At 43.8% G+C, this 19,186-nt stretch overlaps 2 protein-coding genes across 2 annotated transcripts in view; both read right to left on the bottom strand.

The window, feature by feature from the left end:
• LOC125769450 (ankyrin repeat and LEM domain-containing protein 1-like) overlaps positions 1–19,186 on the bottom strand; it is a 361,429-nt gene that overhangs the window by 222,422 nt on the left and 119,821 nt on the right.
• LOC125769444 (uncharacterized) lies at positions 1,113–4,874 on the bottom strand. The gene has a single exon (XM_049438178.1). It carries the CDS (start codon positions 4,746–4,748, stop codon positions 1,113–1,115), a length of 3,636 nt encoding a protein of 1,211 aa, XP_049294135.1. The 5' UTR covers positions 4,749–4,874.

A 19,186-nucleotide genomic window follows, 5' to 3' on the forward strand; every position in this document is an offset into this window, starting at 1 on the left:
TTCAGATCCCAAATCCTTTTAGACGTTTGTAAACCATCGTCGCAATTCCTCATCCCTTCCTCCTGTTATGTGTCTCGGGGATGCCTTTGCTGATAACAGTACCAACGTTTGTGCCCTATTTGCAGAGCATTTCTCCAGCAATTGCTCTCATCCAGCGAATGGCCAGCCTTCATGCTACACACCTAGCTTCCCCATCGCGCATCAAGCTGATCTTGTTGTGTCTGCGCTTATTGATGATGTGAGAAAAACTCTCGAAACTGGAAAATATCGCGGTAAAGAAATGTATAGAAAAGAAACCCGTGCAGTCTTGGCGCCGTTCTGTTTGCAACTGTTTATTCATTTGTCCGAGTTCATTTTACATGCAAAGTTCATTATAGTTCGTCCTAATTGTCCCTTAATGTCAATCCTTATAGCGTCAAGTAGTGTGTGTGTTTATAGTTCGTGGTTAAGTTCCTTCGTCGTAGTTCAGAGATAATTCATGTAACATTTAAAAATTATAGCTAACAGTAAATTTCACATTCCCGGCCACCAAAGAAGGAACTTCTTTAAAAATTCATGTAATGTTCTGATCTACTAATCTACTTTTCGCTTTAGAATTTCATGTAACCGCTTATCTCCTAACATTCCGTATGAGTGTAGATGTGTAGATGTGTGTATGTTGGTGTTTTGTACTGACAACCTGAGTGTCAACAATGTAGCGTGGTTTGTGTTGAAAACTATTCAGGTGTAATATCGACTAGCTCCTCTGAATTGCTACTAAGCGGATTTGGTAGGATTGCTACCCGATTTACTGCGCGTACAATTTGTTTTCCTGACGCTGTGCGGAGCGTTATTACCCGAACTACTCCATCCTTTCCGGGATGCAAACTTGATATCCTTCCCGTTGGCCATAAGGTAGGTGGTATGTTATCTTCCCTTATGATAACCAGTTGTCCTATTTCTAGCGGTACCGGATGAGTCATAAAACGTTTCGCGCGGGCCTGTAGCTGTTGTAGGTATTCCGGATACCAACGCGACCAAATGCTCTGCACATGATGTTGAATTTGATCGAATTCCTTCAACCTATTTGGCGCAACCGAACTTCTATCAATATTCCCAATCCCAATATTCTATCAATAGCGTTCCTGCGGCAACGCTAGCATGTTTGACCCTATCAAAAAGTGCCCAGGAGTGAGCGCTTCCATATCCGTGGGCTCACTCGAAAGTGGGACCAAAGGTCGAGTATTTAGGCACTGTTCAAACTGTGCTAGCACCGTAATCATACCCTCCTGCGTGAGGCTTGTGCTTCCCAAAGTGCGTATGAGGTGTTGCTTCGCCGACCGGACTGCAGCTTCCCACAGCCCTCCGAAGTGTGGCGCCCGTGGTGGAATGAATTTCCACTTGATTTCCTCGTTGGCACACCAGTTGAACAGCTCACGACGATCACGATCGCTGCCTTTCAGCATTTCATGGATGCGACGAAGCTCATGTGCAGCACCCTTAAATGTTGTTGCATTGTCCGAATGCAGTTCCGCTATCCTCCCTCTGCGTGCCACGAAACGCCATAAAGCTGCCAAGAAGGCAGCGGTAGTGAGATCACCCACAAGTTCGATGTGAACCGCTCTTGTTGCAAAACATACAAAGATAGCGATGTATGCTTTCGTTGCACTTCTGTTTCGTACCGTAGACTTCAGAAATACCGGACCACAGTAATCGACGCCACTCACAGCAAACGGCCTTGTTGGTGAAACCCTTGAAGTAGGAAGATCAGCGACGGATTGTTTCACCAATACGGGTTTTGCCTTGAAGCATCGAAGACACCGGTGATAAACAGCCTTTGTTAAATTGCGCCCACCAATTATCCAAAACCGTTGACGAATTATGGATAACAATAATTCCGGACCGGCGTGTAAGTGTCTCTCGTGATATGACACCGCCAGCAGTACCGCCAATTGATGCTTAGATGAGAGCAATATAGGATGCTTCGATGATTCGCTCATTTGTGCATTGCGCAGCCGGCCACCAACACGCAGGATTCCCGACTGATCAATAAACGGCGAGAGCCACTTCAATTTCGAGTTGCGTGGAACATCTCTACTGTTCTTGATCTCGTGCAGCTCATCCGAAAACGACTCCTGCTGGGCGAGATGACACAACCGACGTTCTGCTTCAAGCAACTCACTCTTTGTCAGTAATGGAACTAACGTGATCAGCTCCTGAACCGTGGCATGAGATTTTGTAGATGGAGTATGTGATGATTTGCCTGCCCTTAGACAATTGATGAAACGTAAGCAATACGCCATAGTTCGCCTGAGCCTATGGTAAATGGAAAACCGTTTGAAGAGTGTGCTGCTAAACTCGTTTATAGTGGACACAACAGCCATGCGCGGATGAACTCGTTCTTCCTCTGATGATTCGATCTCGTCTCTTGCAGGTTCACTCTGAGGCCAATCTTCTATCTTTCTGCTTAACCAATGTGGCCCGTGCCACCAACGATGACAATCCAGCAATTTGTCTGGAAGTAGACCTCGTGACACATCGTCTGCTGGATTGTCTACACCGGGTACATGCTTCCAGCCCTTGATTCTGGTCTGTTCCTGAATCTGAGCCACCCTGTTTGCCACAAATGGCTTCCATCGTCGAGGTGTAGAATTCAGCCAGTGTAGAACGGTCATAGAATCAGTCCAAGCGAATGCTTCGTAAGTGCCGTTGAGAGACTGAATGACCTTCCGGAACAAGTCTACTGCCAATCTCGCCGCACAGAGCTCTAATCTGGCGATTGAATTTGTGTTTGTCAGAGAAACAACCTTGGATTTGGCTGCCACTAGTTGTACCGATATTTTGTGCTGGCTTTCTGCTCTGACGTAGCAACAAGCACCATATGCTACCTGCGAAGCATCCGCGAAGATGTGCAGCTGCACACATGTTGCTTGTTTAACCGAAGTGTATCGCGGGATGCTCACTTCACGCAGTGAATGAAGCTTAGAATGGAACGCCGACCATTCCCGCTGGAGATGTGATGGTAGCTCACAATCCCAGTCCCATGATTTCCCGTTTGTCTTTAACGACCACAATTGCTGCATGAAGAGCTTAGCGATGATTATGGTTGGACTCAGCAATCCGAGGGGGTCAAAGATTTTCGCTATGTATGATAGTGTTAGCCGCTTTGTCATCACCGGGGCAGCAGTTGGTAGACCAATCCGCACGCGAAGCATATCAGTTGCTGGTTCCCACATGAGCCCCAGGGTGGATACGAATTGGGGATCTTGCCACTCATGCGTCGGGAGAACTGCCAAGTCCTCCGATGGGATGTTCTGTAGTGCTTCCGGTACGTTAGAGGCCCACTTTTTTAATGAAAATCCAGCCGATTTGAGCATCTCTGAGATCTGTGCCCGCATTTCAACTGCCTCCAATACGTCTTCGGTACCCGTGAGCAAATCATCCACGTAGAAGTCGTTCAGTACTGAGTTCACTGCTCGAGGATATTGTGCCTTGTGGTCATGCGCAATTTGCTTTAAAGTCCGCGTTGCCAAAAATGGTGCACATGCGGTTCCGTAGGTTACTGTCAGCAACTGGAAGGTCTGAATTGGCTGTGCAGGACTTTCCCGGTACCGAATACGAAGGTACCTTCCGTCGCTAGGTTCGTGGAGAATTTGACGGTACATTTTCTCCACATCTGCTGATAGCGCGATTGCATGTGACCGGAAGCGCACAATGATGGTGAACAGGTCGTCTTGGATCACCGGCCCAACTAGTAGCTTGTCGTTGAGTGAATAACCAGACGAAGACTTGCACGATGCATCGAACACGATTCGGACCTTGGTTGTTGTGCTTGTCTCCTTCACTACTGCGTGATGAGGAAGGTAGTAGTGCTGAACCGAATCGTCTACCGGATCACTTAACCTCTTCATGTGACCCAAACGCTCGTACTCGACCATGAATTTCACATACTCCTCCTTCATTTTAGGGTTATCGCTCAGACGACGTTCCATACAACGAAGCCTGCGATCTGCTGTGTATTTAGAATCCCCTAAAACGATATGAGGATTGGAATTAAACGGTAAACTAACGACATACCTCCCCGAAGTGTTGCGGACGGTAGTAGCCACGTAGTGTCTTTCGCAGGCATCTTCTTCCACCGATAAGACAGTATCCTCGGCTATGGTTTCGTTCTGCCAAAACCGCTGCATGATGTCTTCTAATGGTATGTCGTTTGCTGCGAGATGACACAGTCGCGGACCAGGCGATGAATGATGAATGTTTCCGGTGACCACCCAACCGAAATGGGTTTCCACCAGCCACGGTCTTCCCATGCCGAGAGAGCGTTTGCGACCGGTGTGAAGCTCCCAGAAAGTATCGCCTCCGATGATGATGTCGACTTCCCCCGGAACGTTGAAGGCGCGATCAGCTAATGCCACATCTGGCATCTTCCACGATGAGATGTCCGAAAATGAAGTAGGGATGGCAGCTGATGGCTTGTCCAAAATCAAGAAAGCCATTTCCGTAGCGAAGGGTTGATTCTTGGACCGAACTGTAGCGACGATCGAACCCCTTACTTGATGTACCACCGCATTTCCGATGCCCGAAACAGCAATATTGACCTTGTTGCGGTTGGTCATTAGTTTGCGAGCGCATTCCTCAGAGATGAAATTAGACATGGACCCCGAATCCAGTAGAGCCCTTGCCTCATGCTCATTACCGTAATCATCTCGAATCACAATCTGTGCCGTCTCTAGAAACACCTTATCGTCATCCAAATGTGCTGCCATGGTAACTGCTGTGGCCGGAGTGATATGCAGAAGTGTATGATGACGTTGACGGCACGTTCTACACGAATAATCAGATTTGCATGATTTGACGTGATGAGTGCCACTCAAACAATTCCAACACAGGTGCTTGTTTGTAACGACATCTCGTCGCTCATATCGGACGTCGGTCGATGAATATCGGACAGTTACGTAGAAGATGAGCGTCGGTGCATGCTAAGGGACACTTCAATTGCTGAGAATGAGCCGGGGGTGAGGAAAGTGTCGCGTTTGATGCAGCTGCATTTGCGATGGACCTTTTTTGCACTGACTGATGATGATTGCCGGCCACCTTTCTTACATTACTAATATGCTCACATGCAAAATCATTCGTTGATTTTAGGATCTGGATCCGATCCTGCACAAAAGCGATCACATCCTTGTACTTATCCTTTGGGAAATGCACGGAATGTTTTTCCCAAGCCAGCAGCGTCTCACGATCCAGCTTCATCATCAGCATATTCGAAAGCGGCGTGTCCCATGCATCCACCGGTTCCTTCAGCTTCACCAATCCGTTGACAAAGCGAGTGAATTCGACCACTAAATGCGTAAGCTTGTCAACGCACACCGATTGCACACCTGGAAGATGGTGCAATTTACGATAATATTCACAGATTAACAACCGTGAATTATCGTACCGCTTCAGAAGTGCCGCCCACGTAACTGGATAGTTGTCGGATGTTAAAGGGGTGTGCTCAAATGGTAAAGCTGCTTCTCCCTTTAACGATGGAAGCAGGTACTGGAGCTTAGCGATGGCGGGAAGTTCTGCAGACGCGTCGATCATGGCTATGAACCGATCTCGGAACGAAAGCCATCTTGTGTGGTCTCCATCGAACGTTGGAAGCTCGATCTTTGGCAGCCGTAGGTTGGAAGCGTTTGGCCGAAAAAAGGCAAGCGTCGAGGAAGCCAAACCCGTCGTGTCGTGTAGCGTACCCTCTTCCTTCGGTTGGTTTTCCCGTAGGAATGATTTAAGCTTCCGATGACGATCCTCAAAATCACTCCTCTCATGGATGTATGCCTCGATGCTGGCGTCGTTTTCATCCAACTCTTCGAGTTTCTCAATCGAGTTGAAAAACCCTGACTTGTGCCTGTCCAAATCCTCCAAAGCCTCTGGAATCTGGCTTGCAAATTCGGGCACAAACTCCGCTTGAAAACGTTCTAGCGTCTTGAGGCCTTCCACTGCGATCCTCTTTTTGAGTTGCGAAGCCTTGATTTTTTTGTCCATTTTATTACTTTACACGAAACACGAACGAAACGAACAGACGAAAGCGATGGCGCGAAATTTGAACGATGGCGCGTGAAAGACCGTTGCCCTTGATAGCGGGGCGAAAGCGATGGCGCGAAGCGTCACTTAAAACTGCACTTTTCCGAAAGAACCGAAATTCACCCTTGATAGCAGGATGATGACCGAAAATACACTTTCTTTACTACGATCCGGTTCGAAGGACCAAAAATGTGAGAAAAACTCTCGAAACTGGAAAATATCGCGGTAAAGAAATGTATAGAAAAGAAACCCGTGCAGTCTTGGCGCCGTTCTGTTTGCAACTGTTTATTCATTTGTCCGAGTTCATTTTACATGCAAAGTTCATTATAGTTCGTCCTAATTGTCCCTTAATGTCAATCCTTATAGCGTCAAGTAGTGTGTGTGTTTATAGTTCGTGGTTAAGTTCCTTCGTCGTAGTTCAGAGATAATTCATGTAACATTTAAAAATTATAGCTAACAGTAAATTTCACAGATGATGTCGCGGTTCTCAATGCGATTGTCAAGTTAAAATTATTCTTTTCCTTTAGATTTTTCTGATCCGTTTTGTCTGAAGGCACTGTACTGCTCGCTGGTTAGGTCGTTGCTGGAGTATTGTTCTGTAATATGGGCCCCGACTGCTCGGATTCATATTGAGCGCATTGAACGGGTGCAGAGATCCTTCACCAGGTGTGCAGTTCGCAAATTTCTGAGTAATTCCTCTGCTGCCCTGCCCAATTATGAGTCCAGGTGTCGGCTGTTCGGTATCGACTCCCTCGAGAACCGCCGCTCTCAGGCACAATCCTTATTTGTTACTTCCCTCTTGCTCGATTGCATTGATTCACCAATATTGCTTTCCTCGATCCCCCTCTATGTTCCTAACCGTTCACTCCGTATTCGTCCTCCCTTAATTATCCCCAGACGTCGCACTGCAGCAGGTCGTTCTGACCCATTGTTGCTTGCTCTGCGATCGTTTAACTCCTCTTCCCTCTTATTTGATTTCCACTTCCCTTTATCCTCCTTTCGTTACCGTCTTAGATTTCCCTTTTAGCCTCCTCATCATACTCAATGAGCTTCGAATATTTTCATGAACTTCCTTTGTCTTAGTTTTAGTTTTAGTTTAGATTTTAGGTATATATTATGGTTTAAGATATAATATGTTAAATATTCTATGTGTAGCCTTACGGCAGATATATTATAATAATAAATTGAAATTGAAATACAAACAACATAACAGACAAACACACAGACATGATTAATGTCCTTCAACAGAACCTTAATCACAGCCAGCTGGCCCGGACATGCTGATGCAGACTGCTCGGAACGAAGGCTGCGACATAGTGTTGATCGCCGATACCTGGGTAACTGGGTCGCGGATCCGACGGGCAGAGTTGCAGCAGTATCGACAGGAAGATACCCTATCCAACGCATAATCGAGAATCGGCGGGATTACTTCGTCGTGGTCGAAATGCGTGGTATCGTTTTCTGCTCCGTGTATCTACCTCCTGTGGGGTCCGATTTGTCAGTGGAGGATTATCGACGCAAATGGACCGAAATTGCGTCGGTGATTCCGCGGAATCGGGACACCGTGATCGGCGGGGACGTCAACGCCTAGTCAGGAGCGTGGGGGATGGAACGCAGACACAACGATGGACAACGAGTTCATAGGGGAGCAGTGGTGATGGATGCTATGGCATCACTTGAGCTAGGCTTGTTGAACCGGGGCAACCGGCCAACCTGGAGCAGTAACAGTGCGCAAAACTGCGACGAAAATCCAAGTGACCACAATACCATCAAGTTTGCGGTCGGGAGGACGACGCAGCGTAACCTGGGACACAGTGCACAGCAGGCTTCGGAGAGCAGATGGGCAACCCGGTATTTCAACAAGGACTTGTTCATTGAAATTTTGGGGTCACTGGACATCTACAACCGCATCCTCTTGGCGGACGAGTTGACGCAGGCAATGTCAACTGCCTGCGACGCGATGCCTGCGACGCGATGATATTGCCAGCAGCACGGGGAGGATGACGATCGGTGTACTGGTGGAATAACGAGATTTCCCAGTTACGTCGCACCTACATCGGGATTCGGAGAAGACTCAGGCGAACCCGAACGGAAGAGCAGCGACAGGATCGCCGTCCGGCGTACACAACAGCGAAAGCAGCACTGGAGCAAGCGGTTAAGCGGAGGAAGAAGGAGCAAGGTGATCAACTTCCGGGACAGCTGGGGCCTCACGGATTCGGGCCAGGCTACAAAATCCGGAGGCAAATGTGGCAAGGAGCCCGAGTACCGATGGAACGGGATCCAGCCAAGCTGCAGCATATTGTTGGCGAACTTTTTCCGGTGCAACCGCCCATGGAATGGCCCACAGCAACAGGATTGACGGACGAGGACACGGCACGGGATGCCGTTACCGAGGGTGAGCTGGTGAGCATTGCAAAATCGCTCAATCCCCAGCGTGACCCAGGAGACGACAACATTCCGAACGTGGCTTTGATTGCGACGATGACGGCGTTTCCACGCGTCTTCATGAGAACGTTCTAGCATTACATCGATTCCGGTCACTTCCCCGTCGAATGGAAGAAGCAACGGCTAGTGCTGTTCTCGAAGGCCGGAAAACCACTCGGAGAATCATCGTCGTACCGGCCAATCTGCCTGCTGAGTGTTCTGGGAAAAGTGTTGGAGCGACTCATACAGCGCAGACTTATGGAGCATCTGGATGCAACCCAATACGGAATGCCCAATACGGATTCAGGAAAGGACGCTCAACCATGGATGCCATCAACAGGGTGATTGCCAACGGAAGGGTTGCGCTCGACAAGAAGCGCAGGGGCGATCGACTGTGTGCGATGGTGACAATCGACTTGAAAAACGCCTTCAACACGGCCAACTGGACAGCGATCGGAGCAGCTCTGCAGCGAAGGAACACGCCACCGTACCTCCAGGCGTTGCTGCGGAACTACTTCACGAATCGCACGCTCCACTACGAAACGGATGAAGGAATGGTCTCGTTACCAGTATCGACAGGTGTCCCGCAGGGTTCGGTTCTAGGGCCAACACTGTGGAATGTTATGTACGATGACCTTCTTTGTTTGGAGCTGTTCGGAAAGCGTGCGGGCATTATAGGGTTTGCTGATGATGTGGCGTTCACCCGTAAAGGGAGGGACCCGCAGGAAATCAGCAACCTTGCTACGAGGAACATGGAGATGATCGAGCGTTGGATGGATGGAGTGGGATTGAAGCTGGCCCATCAAAAGACCGGCTACATGATCTTCTGCACTCATCACAACCAGCAGGTAGGTCAACTACGTGCCGAAGGACACACGATCGTATCCACGGAATCGCTCAAGTACCTGGGGGTCGAGCTCTGCCGCAAACAGCACCACGGTCGGCATTTGGAGAAGGTTTGCAGCAAGGCATCACGTATCACGAATGCCTTGACCGCTCTGATGCCGAAAAAGTGTGGCCCAATAAGCAGCAGAAGGAGACCCTTGGTTAACGTTGGGAATAGCATTGTCCGTTACGCGGCACCATCGTGGGGACGGACGCTTCTTCAGAAGGACATTTCAGAGGACGCACCGCACAGGAGTTCTTCGAGTGGCCAGTGCCTTCCAAACGGTCTCCTACGATGCCGGGGCGTTGGGTTTCTCCGGAGCTACTTCGTCGAAAAAGACATCCTCGACGGCTCGCCAAACTGCCCGGTGGAACCAAGTGGAAGATGTCGACCACGTAATGTTCCACTGTCCACGGTTTGCTCGAACCCAACACGAGATGCAGCAGCAGAGCCACACTCGCTTAACGATAGAAAATCTTGCAGCGGAAATGTGTGCCAACAGGAACACATGGGAAGCAGTCCGGACCGCCGCAAGGACCATCTTCAGAAACCTCCAAGTGAGATGGAATGAGGAAAGTCCACCAACGGCCAGACGGAGACGACAACAACGACGGCGGAACACGGAACAAACGGGACAGCAACAGTTGCCGCCGCGACCGCACCAAAGGATGACGACAACGGAAGCAACAGCAGCAACGAGTAACCAGAGCAGCAGCAGGAGCTAGACCCCACCGGAAGTAACGGCTACGGACGGGCGGAATTAAGCAGCAGCAGCGGAAGGAAGGCACGAAGCAGCAGCAGCAGCTGAGACAACTAGGACGAATGACGCAGTAGCAACATTGGAAAGCAGCAGCGCGTCAACAGGATTGGTGCATCGCACAAACGTTCCTGCATGGAGTACTACGCACATCAAGCGCATCGGCAGGGTTCGGATCAGGTCGAGGAGTGGTTTAGTTAGGGTCCCATCGGCTGCCGGGTCCGCTTCACGGGCCCAGCGTCACGATGAATCCCACATAACCCATCTCGGAGGGATTGGTTTGTAGCCGCAAGCCGCCCTTCGAGGTGGGTACCTTTTGAAGGTTCCCTCCCCGTTAATAAAAAAAAGAGGCTTCATATCCATACCCATATCAGTGCAGTATTGCTACATACACTGACAACTGAACTATTGCAAAAATGTAATTAACAACAGTAAAAAAATAATTATTGCAAGAAATGTAATTTTCGATGAATCAAAGAATAATGCCCAGATAAACGCAGAAAAAACTGATAGAGCTACCTCTGGGAAAGCAAGCAATAGGAAGCAAATGGGTTTTTAAGAGAAAATTAGATGAAACAGGAAAAATAAAAAGGCATAAAGCTAGACTTGTCGCTCAAGGATATGGACAAATATACGGAGTAGATTACTTCAAAAAATATGCACCAGTAACAAAATATACCACGGTGAGAATATAATATCCATAGCAGGTAGAGATAAACTATTACTTAAACATATAGATGTAAAAACAGCATACTTGAACAGTGAAGTAGATGAGCAAATCTATATGAAACAGCCACCTGGATATATAGTAACTGGCCAGGAGGAGAAAGTATGTGTTACCGCCTATGTACAATTCGTCCTGATATTTGCCCAATGTGCAGTTGTGCTGCACGATCGAAGGCAGCTTAGTGCTGTCAGTAAGTGCTGTCAGTGCGTGCTGTCAGTGTGTGTAACTGTCAGTTAGAAAAACGTTACAAAACATTACAACATCACAACAACAGTACCACGACGGAAGAGTTACAATTAAAGCAAACGTGTAAAACCAATATAAATCTGATTTCACGAAAGTGTTGAAACCCCACAAAGATCCGAACCCACAGTTTATCGTTTAACAGTATGTTAACTCAAAAAAAGCATATACGGTCTCAAGCAATCAGCAAGATACTGGAACATAAAAATTACAAACACTTTAAGGAACACGAGATTTCGTACATGTAATTCAGATGAATGTTTATTTGTTCGAGAAGAAAAATTAAAAACGTATTTATGTATATATGTACGTAGATGATATGTTGATAGCTCACAAACAAGAAAATGAAATAACACAGATATATGAAGAATTACAAAAACATTTCACAATAAGCTGGTTGGGTGATGCGAAATTATTTTTAGGAATAGAAATAGTAAAAGATGATTTTGGGTTCTATACAATTAGTGTTCAGAAGAACATTAAAAGACTAATTTTAAAATTAAAAATGGAAAACGCGAAAATTGCAAATACACCCATGAACCAGGGATACAAAAGATACAAAAGAAGCAAATGAAATTTCAAAAGAAATTTCAATATACAGACGAGTAATAGGTGCATTGTTGTACATTACAAATTGCGCAAGACTCGATATAGCGGCAAGGCACGAAAATGAAAATGAATCCAACTAATGAAAAGGATTGGACCGCGGTAAAGCGTATCATACGATATCTAACAGGTACTTTGTCATTCAAACTTGAATTAGGAAGTAAACCTCAAGAGGGAACATTAGCCTACTCAGATGCCGATTGGGCGGAGGATAGAAATACAAGAAAATCTACAACAGGTTTTGTTATTTGTTTCGCAGGTGGAGCTATAAATTGGGTAAGTCGCCAACAAAAATGTGTATCATTATCATCGATGGAGGCAGAATATATTGCGCTAGGTGAAACCTGTCAGAAAATTGTATGTGTCGAAAATACATCAGGAATTTCATGCAATAGTTACAAGAATTAGTTTACAGGAATTAATTAGGATTAATTGCATGAAATATTTCACGGACGAACTGAAAGGGGATTAGTTAATTGGACTATTCATCTAGAGCTGTAAAAGAACTTTACAATAAGCAAAATGAACACTGTATGTATGAACTTGACAGATGAATACACAGTTGCAATCAGAACGGCGCGAAGTCTACTACGGCAATTCCTTCGGAAAGAAATTAGAACTACGTAATTTTTCACGTCCCAGTTTTCAGTGAGATTTTCTCGCAGTATGGTATAGAAAACTACTGTCAGAACTGGGCGAAGACATGTCATATACGACAATATTTGAAGACAACCAATCGTGTATGAGTTTCGCAAAAATGGGCAAAGGAAGTAGAAGATCTAAACATATCGACACTAAGGAATTCTTTATATGTGAATTATGCGATAAAAAGGAGATTGAATTAAAATACTGTCCAACAGAATTTATGGTAGCTCATATTTTTACAAAACCATTAGGAAATATTAAACACAAGAAATTAGTACAAATGTTGAATTTAACGCACGTTGGGGAGGAATGTTGAAAAGAACAACGTAGCGTATAAAAGAAAGTGATATGAATAAAGTGTCATCAGTCGTGTAAGAACCACCAAACACGAAACAACTGGTCTACTGGTTTTACTCTGTTCATTAGAAACCAGCGTCAATTTCTGTTAGAACCGTGTGTTACGGCACAGCCGTTACCTTTATTTATTTGGTTGAAACTCTGGCACAATCTAAAAAATTTTGACAACACTATATTGAAATTGTTTCAGAGATTGTTCGTTTCAAGTTGTTTCAGTTTCAGTGTCAGCTTGGTTCTAGAGCTCGAAATGAACGGACGTAAAACAGGAGTGCAAAATATACAGTGACAACATGGATAAAAGAGAAGCTACTCTGAGGGTAAATTTCTCACATCTACCAGTCAAGCCCCCCGTAAAAGATGTGATGATTTCATCACATCTAAACTGCAAATAACAAAAGAGCAAATATTACGCATACATCTGCGAACAAGCAGCGTCAACGCCTTTATTGATTTAAAGGATGAGAGCGAGGCTCTAAAGATCGTCAATAATAACGATGGAAAGCACACGATGCTTTGCCAAGGACAGGAGTACGCTATTCCATACCAAGGGGATAGACATAGGCTTAGTGAATAATGCAACAATAATTAATACTGCCTGGATTACAACAGAGCTTAAAATTAAAATACTAGGAGTATGGTTTACAAACTCACTAAGACTAATGATTAAACTGAATTGGGATGTCACTACCAAAACATTCGCTCACTTAGTGTGGCAGCATAAAATGAGAGATATCAATCTACCACAGAGAGCTATATTAGCTAACACATTCCTAACTTCTAAATTATGGTACCTTGGGTCAATTTTAACCCCAAATAAACATCATATAGCCAAACTCACTTCAATGTTAGGCCAATTTATGTGGCCAAGAGGTGGACTTAGAGTCAGCATACTACAACTAGCTCTAGCCAAAGCGAACGGTGGGTTGAATTTGCTAACTCCCGACCAAAAGATTAAATCTCTCCTAACGTCCAGGCATTTTAAAGAAAGGAAATACATGCCATTTACTGAGAAATTTTTGAACAATATTGAAAATCCAACAACTGTCTGAACTCAAATGAAAGAAGCACTTACTACATGCTAGTTAATGAAAAAATAAAGACCAAATCGAAAGAATATGAGTTAGGAATAGCAGATAACGATAAATGTCACGCTTGCGGGGAAGCAGAAACACTGAAACATAAATTTATAGAATGTTATAGAGTCAAACAACTATGGAATGATTTGAAAACAATTGCAATTGAATTAGACATAATACTACCCACATTCGACGAACTTACTAAACCAGAACTAAAAAACTGGAAAAAAGATAAGAAATAAAAAATACTTAAAATATTTTCTCGATACATAGAATTCATAAACAACAACAAATCAATTGCACTAAATTCACTAGATATATCTAATTTAAGGTACATAGTATTAAGCTAAATCTGTATTGTTTTAATAAAAACAAAAAAAATTCCCATCGCAATTGATGATGGATCCGTGCTAGTTAAATTGCACGACATTTCTGGTAAAACCACTGACTAATATTGTCAATTTCTCTTCTAACTCAAGCAGAAAGGGGAGAAGCAAGTCCATTTGCTGGACCATTGCTTGTCCATTTGCCAAACGGCTATCGCTTCGTGCGAATAATAACGGCAAAACCGATTCCCTCGTTTGTCCAAATCAACGGGGAAACCTCACTTGTAACACATCGAGGACAAAAACCAACTTGTCGCTACTGTGAGCTCCATGTACACCATGGAATGACGTGCAACCAAAATAGACGTCTGATTTATAAACTGATAACGTCTGAACATAAGGTTGTTCAGGAAATCATCATCATAAAGGTTGTTTAGGAAATCAGTTTTAATATATTTTTAATTTATTCCTTGTTTGGTAGCTTTCAGGGACCAGTCGGAAACAAGAACGACTAGAATACAGTATGAAAAGATGGTTGACATCATGGAAACCGCTCTTGATATAGCTCGAGCCATATTTAAGGGGGTTCAATCGGCTTTTTGGAAAGAACTTGCAGACAACCATAACCACTTACGTCCTCCCATCAAGAATGTGGCAACGTGGAAAAGGGTAATGACACATTTTGCAACAAAATAACAATTTATAACAAATAATTTCGGCCACACGGCAGGACCGGGTTCAAATCCCATCCGGACCGTCCCCCCTTAGCAAGGACTGACTATCCGGCTACGAGGTAAAATAAGTCTAGTAAGCCAGAAATGGCCGGCGTGACCTGTAAGGTCGTTAAGCCAAGAAGAAGAAGAATTTCGGCTAAAGTCTGAAATAAGCACCCCCCTCTCACGGTCACTCGCGTGAGTGACTTTGTTTTGTGTAGGGTGGTTCGCAATCGGTTGCGTGTTTTTTTTAATGTTGTTTCGAAGCACAGACACCTGAGGGCATGGCCGTCGAAGAAGAAAATGTAGCAATTGGTGTCTATCGACTACAGGTCAAAGATTGGCGATCCGTTGGATATCGCCCGAGTTATGGGGCAAAGTTGGGTCAAAAATGAGGAAAATTGCACCAAATACCCGAAAAAGTGCAACAGCTGCTTTCACGAATAGCTCCGGCCACAGACATGGTAGCGATTAGTGGTGCATGGACGAAATGTAGGCACAAGTGCCATCTAGCCATATCAGAAGAAAGATTGGCGATTCGTTGGATACCGCCTTAGTTATGGGGCAACGTTCGGCCAAAAATGAGAAAAATTTTACGGTTTCACAAACAGGGTATGGAACTTGGTTCCTCAATGAATAAATAACTTTTCACTATGCGAAAACCTCCTTACAATTTAATCGTAATTGTATAAAAAAAATCAAATTCAGGCCACATTGCATAGTCTCCGAACCACCCTGTACGAAAAATTGATACGCAGATGAGTGACCGTGAGTGGGGGGGTTCTTATTTAAGTCTTTAGCCATAATTTCCTTACTTTTAAAGGTATGGTTCGATTACAAATGCCAATGGGGCTGGACCAAACCGCACTAAATTGTTAAATGAGGGTGTGGAGGGCAATAGCGCCGCGCCATTCGGAATAAGCCGACCGGGCAATAACAGTATCGAAAACAATCCCAATACCGACAACGTCCCAACATAAAACCAAATCAGCAGCCAGCAACAACAGGAACCACAGGTACAACAAAAACAGCAAAACGGGATAATTACAGGGCCAATAGATCAAATCGAAAACGGAAGAACACAGATGCAGTATTACAACAAAACAAGGCTATGCTGGAGATGATGGCAAAACTAATCAAATTGCAAGAAAAAACGAATTTAGCCATGGTTGAATGTACAAAACAAATTAGAATTTTAAGCAACGTATTAACGAAACAAAACAATAATCTTAATTCAAACTAAATAATACTTATTCAAATCAAAATAAACATGTAAGGCTTAGTTTAATCATAGGTTAAGTCATAAATCAAGGCTGTGAAACATCTGTATGGAACAAACTGTCTGTGTATGGAACAAACTGTATGAACTTTGAAGTATTTTATTTTCATGAAATAAGAAATAGTACAAATCGATATGAATACAACGCATTATAACAAAAACTGACATCGTGTTTCAATTTCACTTTTAGAAAATTTTGTAGTTAATTGATTTTCTAATTACGACAGTATCATTGCTTGTTAATTGGTACTGCATCACAATACAAGAATATCTGAGGATCGGGTTTGAACACAGTTTTGTGCTGGTAACCCTCTGAACGAAGGCTCTATTTCAACAAACTATCCTTGGTTAAGAATCCATCATTTAGCGTATCTACTTTTTAAAACCAAAAATCGTATCAAAGCACTTTGTTGGTATATGCTTGACAGACTGTCAGGTGCAAAAGTAGTTGTGGAAACACATGTCGCGAACTACAGTGCTACATTCACATATATCCAATCGAGCTTTCTCAGTTATTAATGAACGATGCATAAGTTGTTGTTAAATTGAATTTTAAATTATTAATTATTTATTGCTCTATTTCTGCATTTGAACCATCGTTCTCAGGTAAAATTTCCATATTCCTTGCCAAACATATATTGTGAAGTGTTCAACAAACATTTGTAACTTGCGCAGCCTTTTCTGGTTTGTAGTGCAGCTGTCTTGCACCTAACAAGCAACAAGAATCAATCGATTCTTTAGCATGCCAATGGTTCATTCGATCATTTCTCTTCCCTTCGCGTGCCTTGTATTATAGGCAGCATCCAGTGTATTTGGAGCTGCATTTCGTTTGGTGTTACTAGCCATGGCTTTGACGGGTATACAGAATCGCCTGCGAGTAGGAAAAAAAAATTAAATCAGATTTGCAAACTTCTACTAGTTCTTATGAAAACACAACTCACCTAATATTTTGTAGCCTGTTTCACCCCTTTGATGCTTTAACTAGAAATAATCATCAATGCCACTAACACTCCAAATATGAGCGTCATGGTTGGCTCCGCTGAACCTGGCATCCACGTAGCGTATTGCCATTTTGTGATCGCAAACCTTTTGAGTAAATGTCAACTATTATTATATGCAATTCTGGGTTGCAAAAATAATGATTATCTTACCAAGAGAACGTTTAAATTGTAAAACCCCTGATCTAATGCTAATCTCTATCTTGAATGCTGTAATGCTGATCTCTATCTTGAACCGGAGCAATGATTTTTATGTGCGTCCCATCTACACTCATTACAACCCCGAGTATACCCGACTTAGAAAAGAAATGTCGTCGTGCCTCTTGTTGCTCTTCCGGTCTCATTTCCAAACTGATCCAAGGGTTTTAGCAAACACTTTGGAAAATGTCGGCTGTGCTATGGCAATACTAAAGACGGTTCCCACACCATGTTGATAGCTTCCTTCTGCCAGAAACCTCAACGTAGCGGCCAACATTTCCTTCGCAGTCAATCCATTGCGGCCTTTTATAGGAGGAAACTTTGGTGTTATTTGTTTTAAAATTTCCACAAAAATTTCTTTTGACACGCGGAAATTGTGGGAAAACCTGTAACGGATGTAATAAGTTAAAACATTCGTTTTGATATTTTAGTACCATGTAGTTACGCTTGGTTAGATAGTTCTAAGGGGTCGAACATACAACGCAGCATACGACGATCTGCAGCAAGATTTTCTTTCTGCTCGCTATCAGTACTATCGCTATCACTAAAGCGTAAGTCAAAGCATGCCGCTCCTGCTTGTTAGTTCAACAGCCATTGACGTTATGTATCTTGGAGCTAAAATGATACGAAACTCCTGCTTCTCTTGCTAACATGTTGCTTTTTCAGATTTATTCAAAATTTTTCCGAAGACGCTATTCAACGAAGTTCTCAATAAAATAGAAGCATTAATTGCCCCCAAACATAACCGTGGCTTATCGGCATAAGAGAAACAGGCGACCAAATTACGGTTTTTGGCTCAAGGATCCTATCAACAGGGAGTTGGCAACGATTTCATTATGGCAATTGGACAATCCACGGTTTCTAAAACGTTGGATCAAACCTTGGAAGTCCTAGAGCGTAAACTAGCCTATGCCATAAAAGTAGATCTGACCGATGACGAGAAGGCAGACGCCAGGAGATATTTTTACGCTAAATTACCAGTGCCTGGTGTAGTGATGTGCGTTGATGGAACGCATATTAGAATTGTTGCGCCTCACGACAATCCAATTCAATATTACAATAGAAAAGGGTTTTACAGTCTAAACGCTTTGATGGTAGATATTGAAACTGACGTTATTCAATCTCATGTTTTAATTTAGTAAATTTATTATCTAGATATGTGACCACAGGCAAATGATCCGGTTTGTATACGACAGGTTCAGCGGCTCCGATCACGATTCTTTCATTTATAATTCCAGCCCAATTTCTGCATACTTTGAAGAATAATGGAGAAGCGGAGACTGAACCTCTAAACTCTTCGGTTTTGTATATTTACATATAATGTGTTAGGTCACATATTAATGGCTGTTTTAATAATATTTAAGGTGCAACAGCTTATCCTACGAAACCGTGGTTCATAAAGCCGCACAGAAATGATCAAACCGGAAGTCCTGAAGCACTGTTTAATGAACAGCATGCAAAAGCTCATGCCATAATCGAAAGAACTTTCGGCATGCTTCAAGGTCGATTTCGATGCATAAATGGTGAACGGCAGCTGCATTATGCACCAAACAAATGCGGACAAATTATAAATGTATGCTGCATGCTGCACAATCTGCTCATTATAAATGGTGTAACTGACGAGAGAAATGAACTGTTTTAATCAAATTTTTAACTTCTGTGAATAGGAATCTGTGATTTATTATGTAATGTTTGTTCCGCTACTTAAAAAATATAAATACAAAAAAAAATATTTTTTTTTATTTTTCATAAAATTTAGCATTTCGTTATAAATGCCAATAGTTTTAATAGTTCTAATTTGGCCTGCGCTGTTTTGTTAGTCTTCTTACCTTGGTCCGATGGTCCTGGTTGTTCGGTATTATGGTGGTTGTCCGTTTGTCCTGGGTTTTCCTTGTTGTGGTGT

This window comes from Anopheles funestus, chromosome 3RL, assembly GCF_943734845.2.
Source record: "Anopheles funestus chromosome 3RL, idAnoFuneDA-416_04, whole genome shotgun sequence".
NCBI classification, from domain to species: domain Eukaryota; kingdom Metazoa; phylum Arthropoda; class Insecta; order Diptera; family Culicidae; genus Anopheles; species Anopheles funestus.

What these genes read in the sequence shown, in the direction of transcription:
- LOC125769444 (XM_049438178.1), bottom strand. Translation starts at nt 4,748, where the DNA reads ATGGCAGCACATTTGGATGACGATAAGGTGTTTCTAGAGACGGCACAG.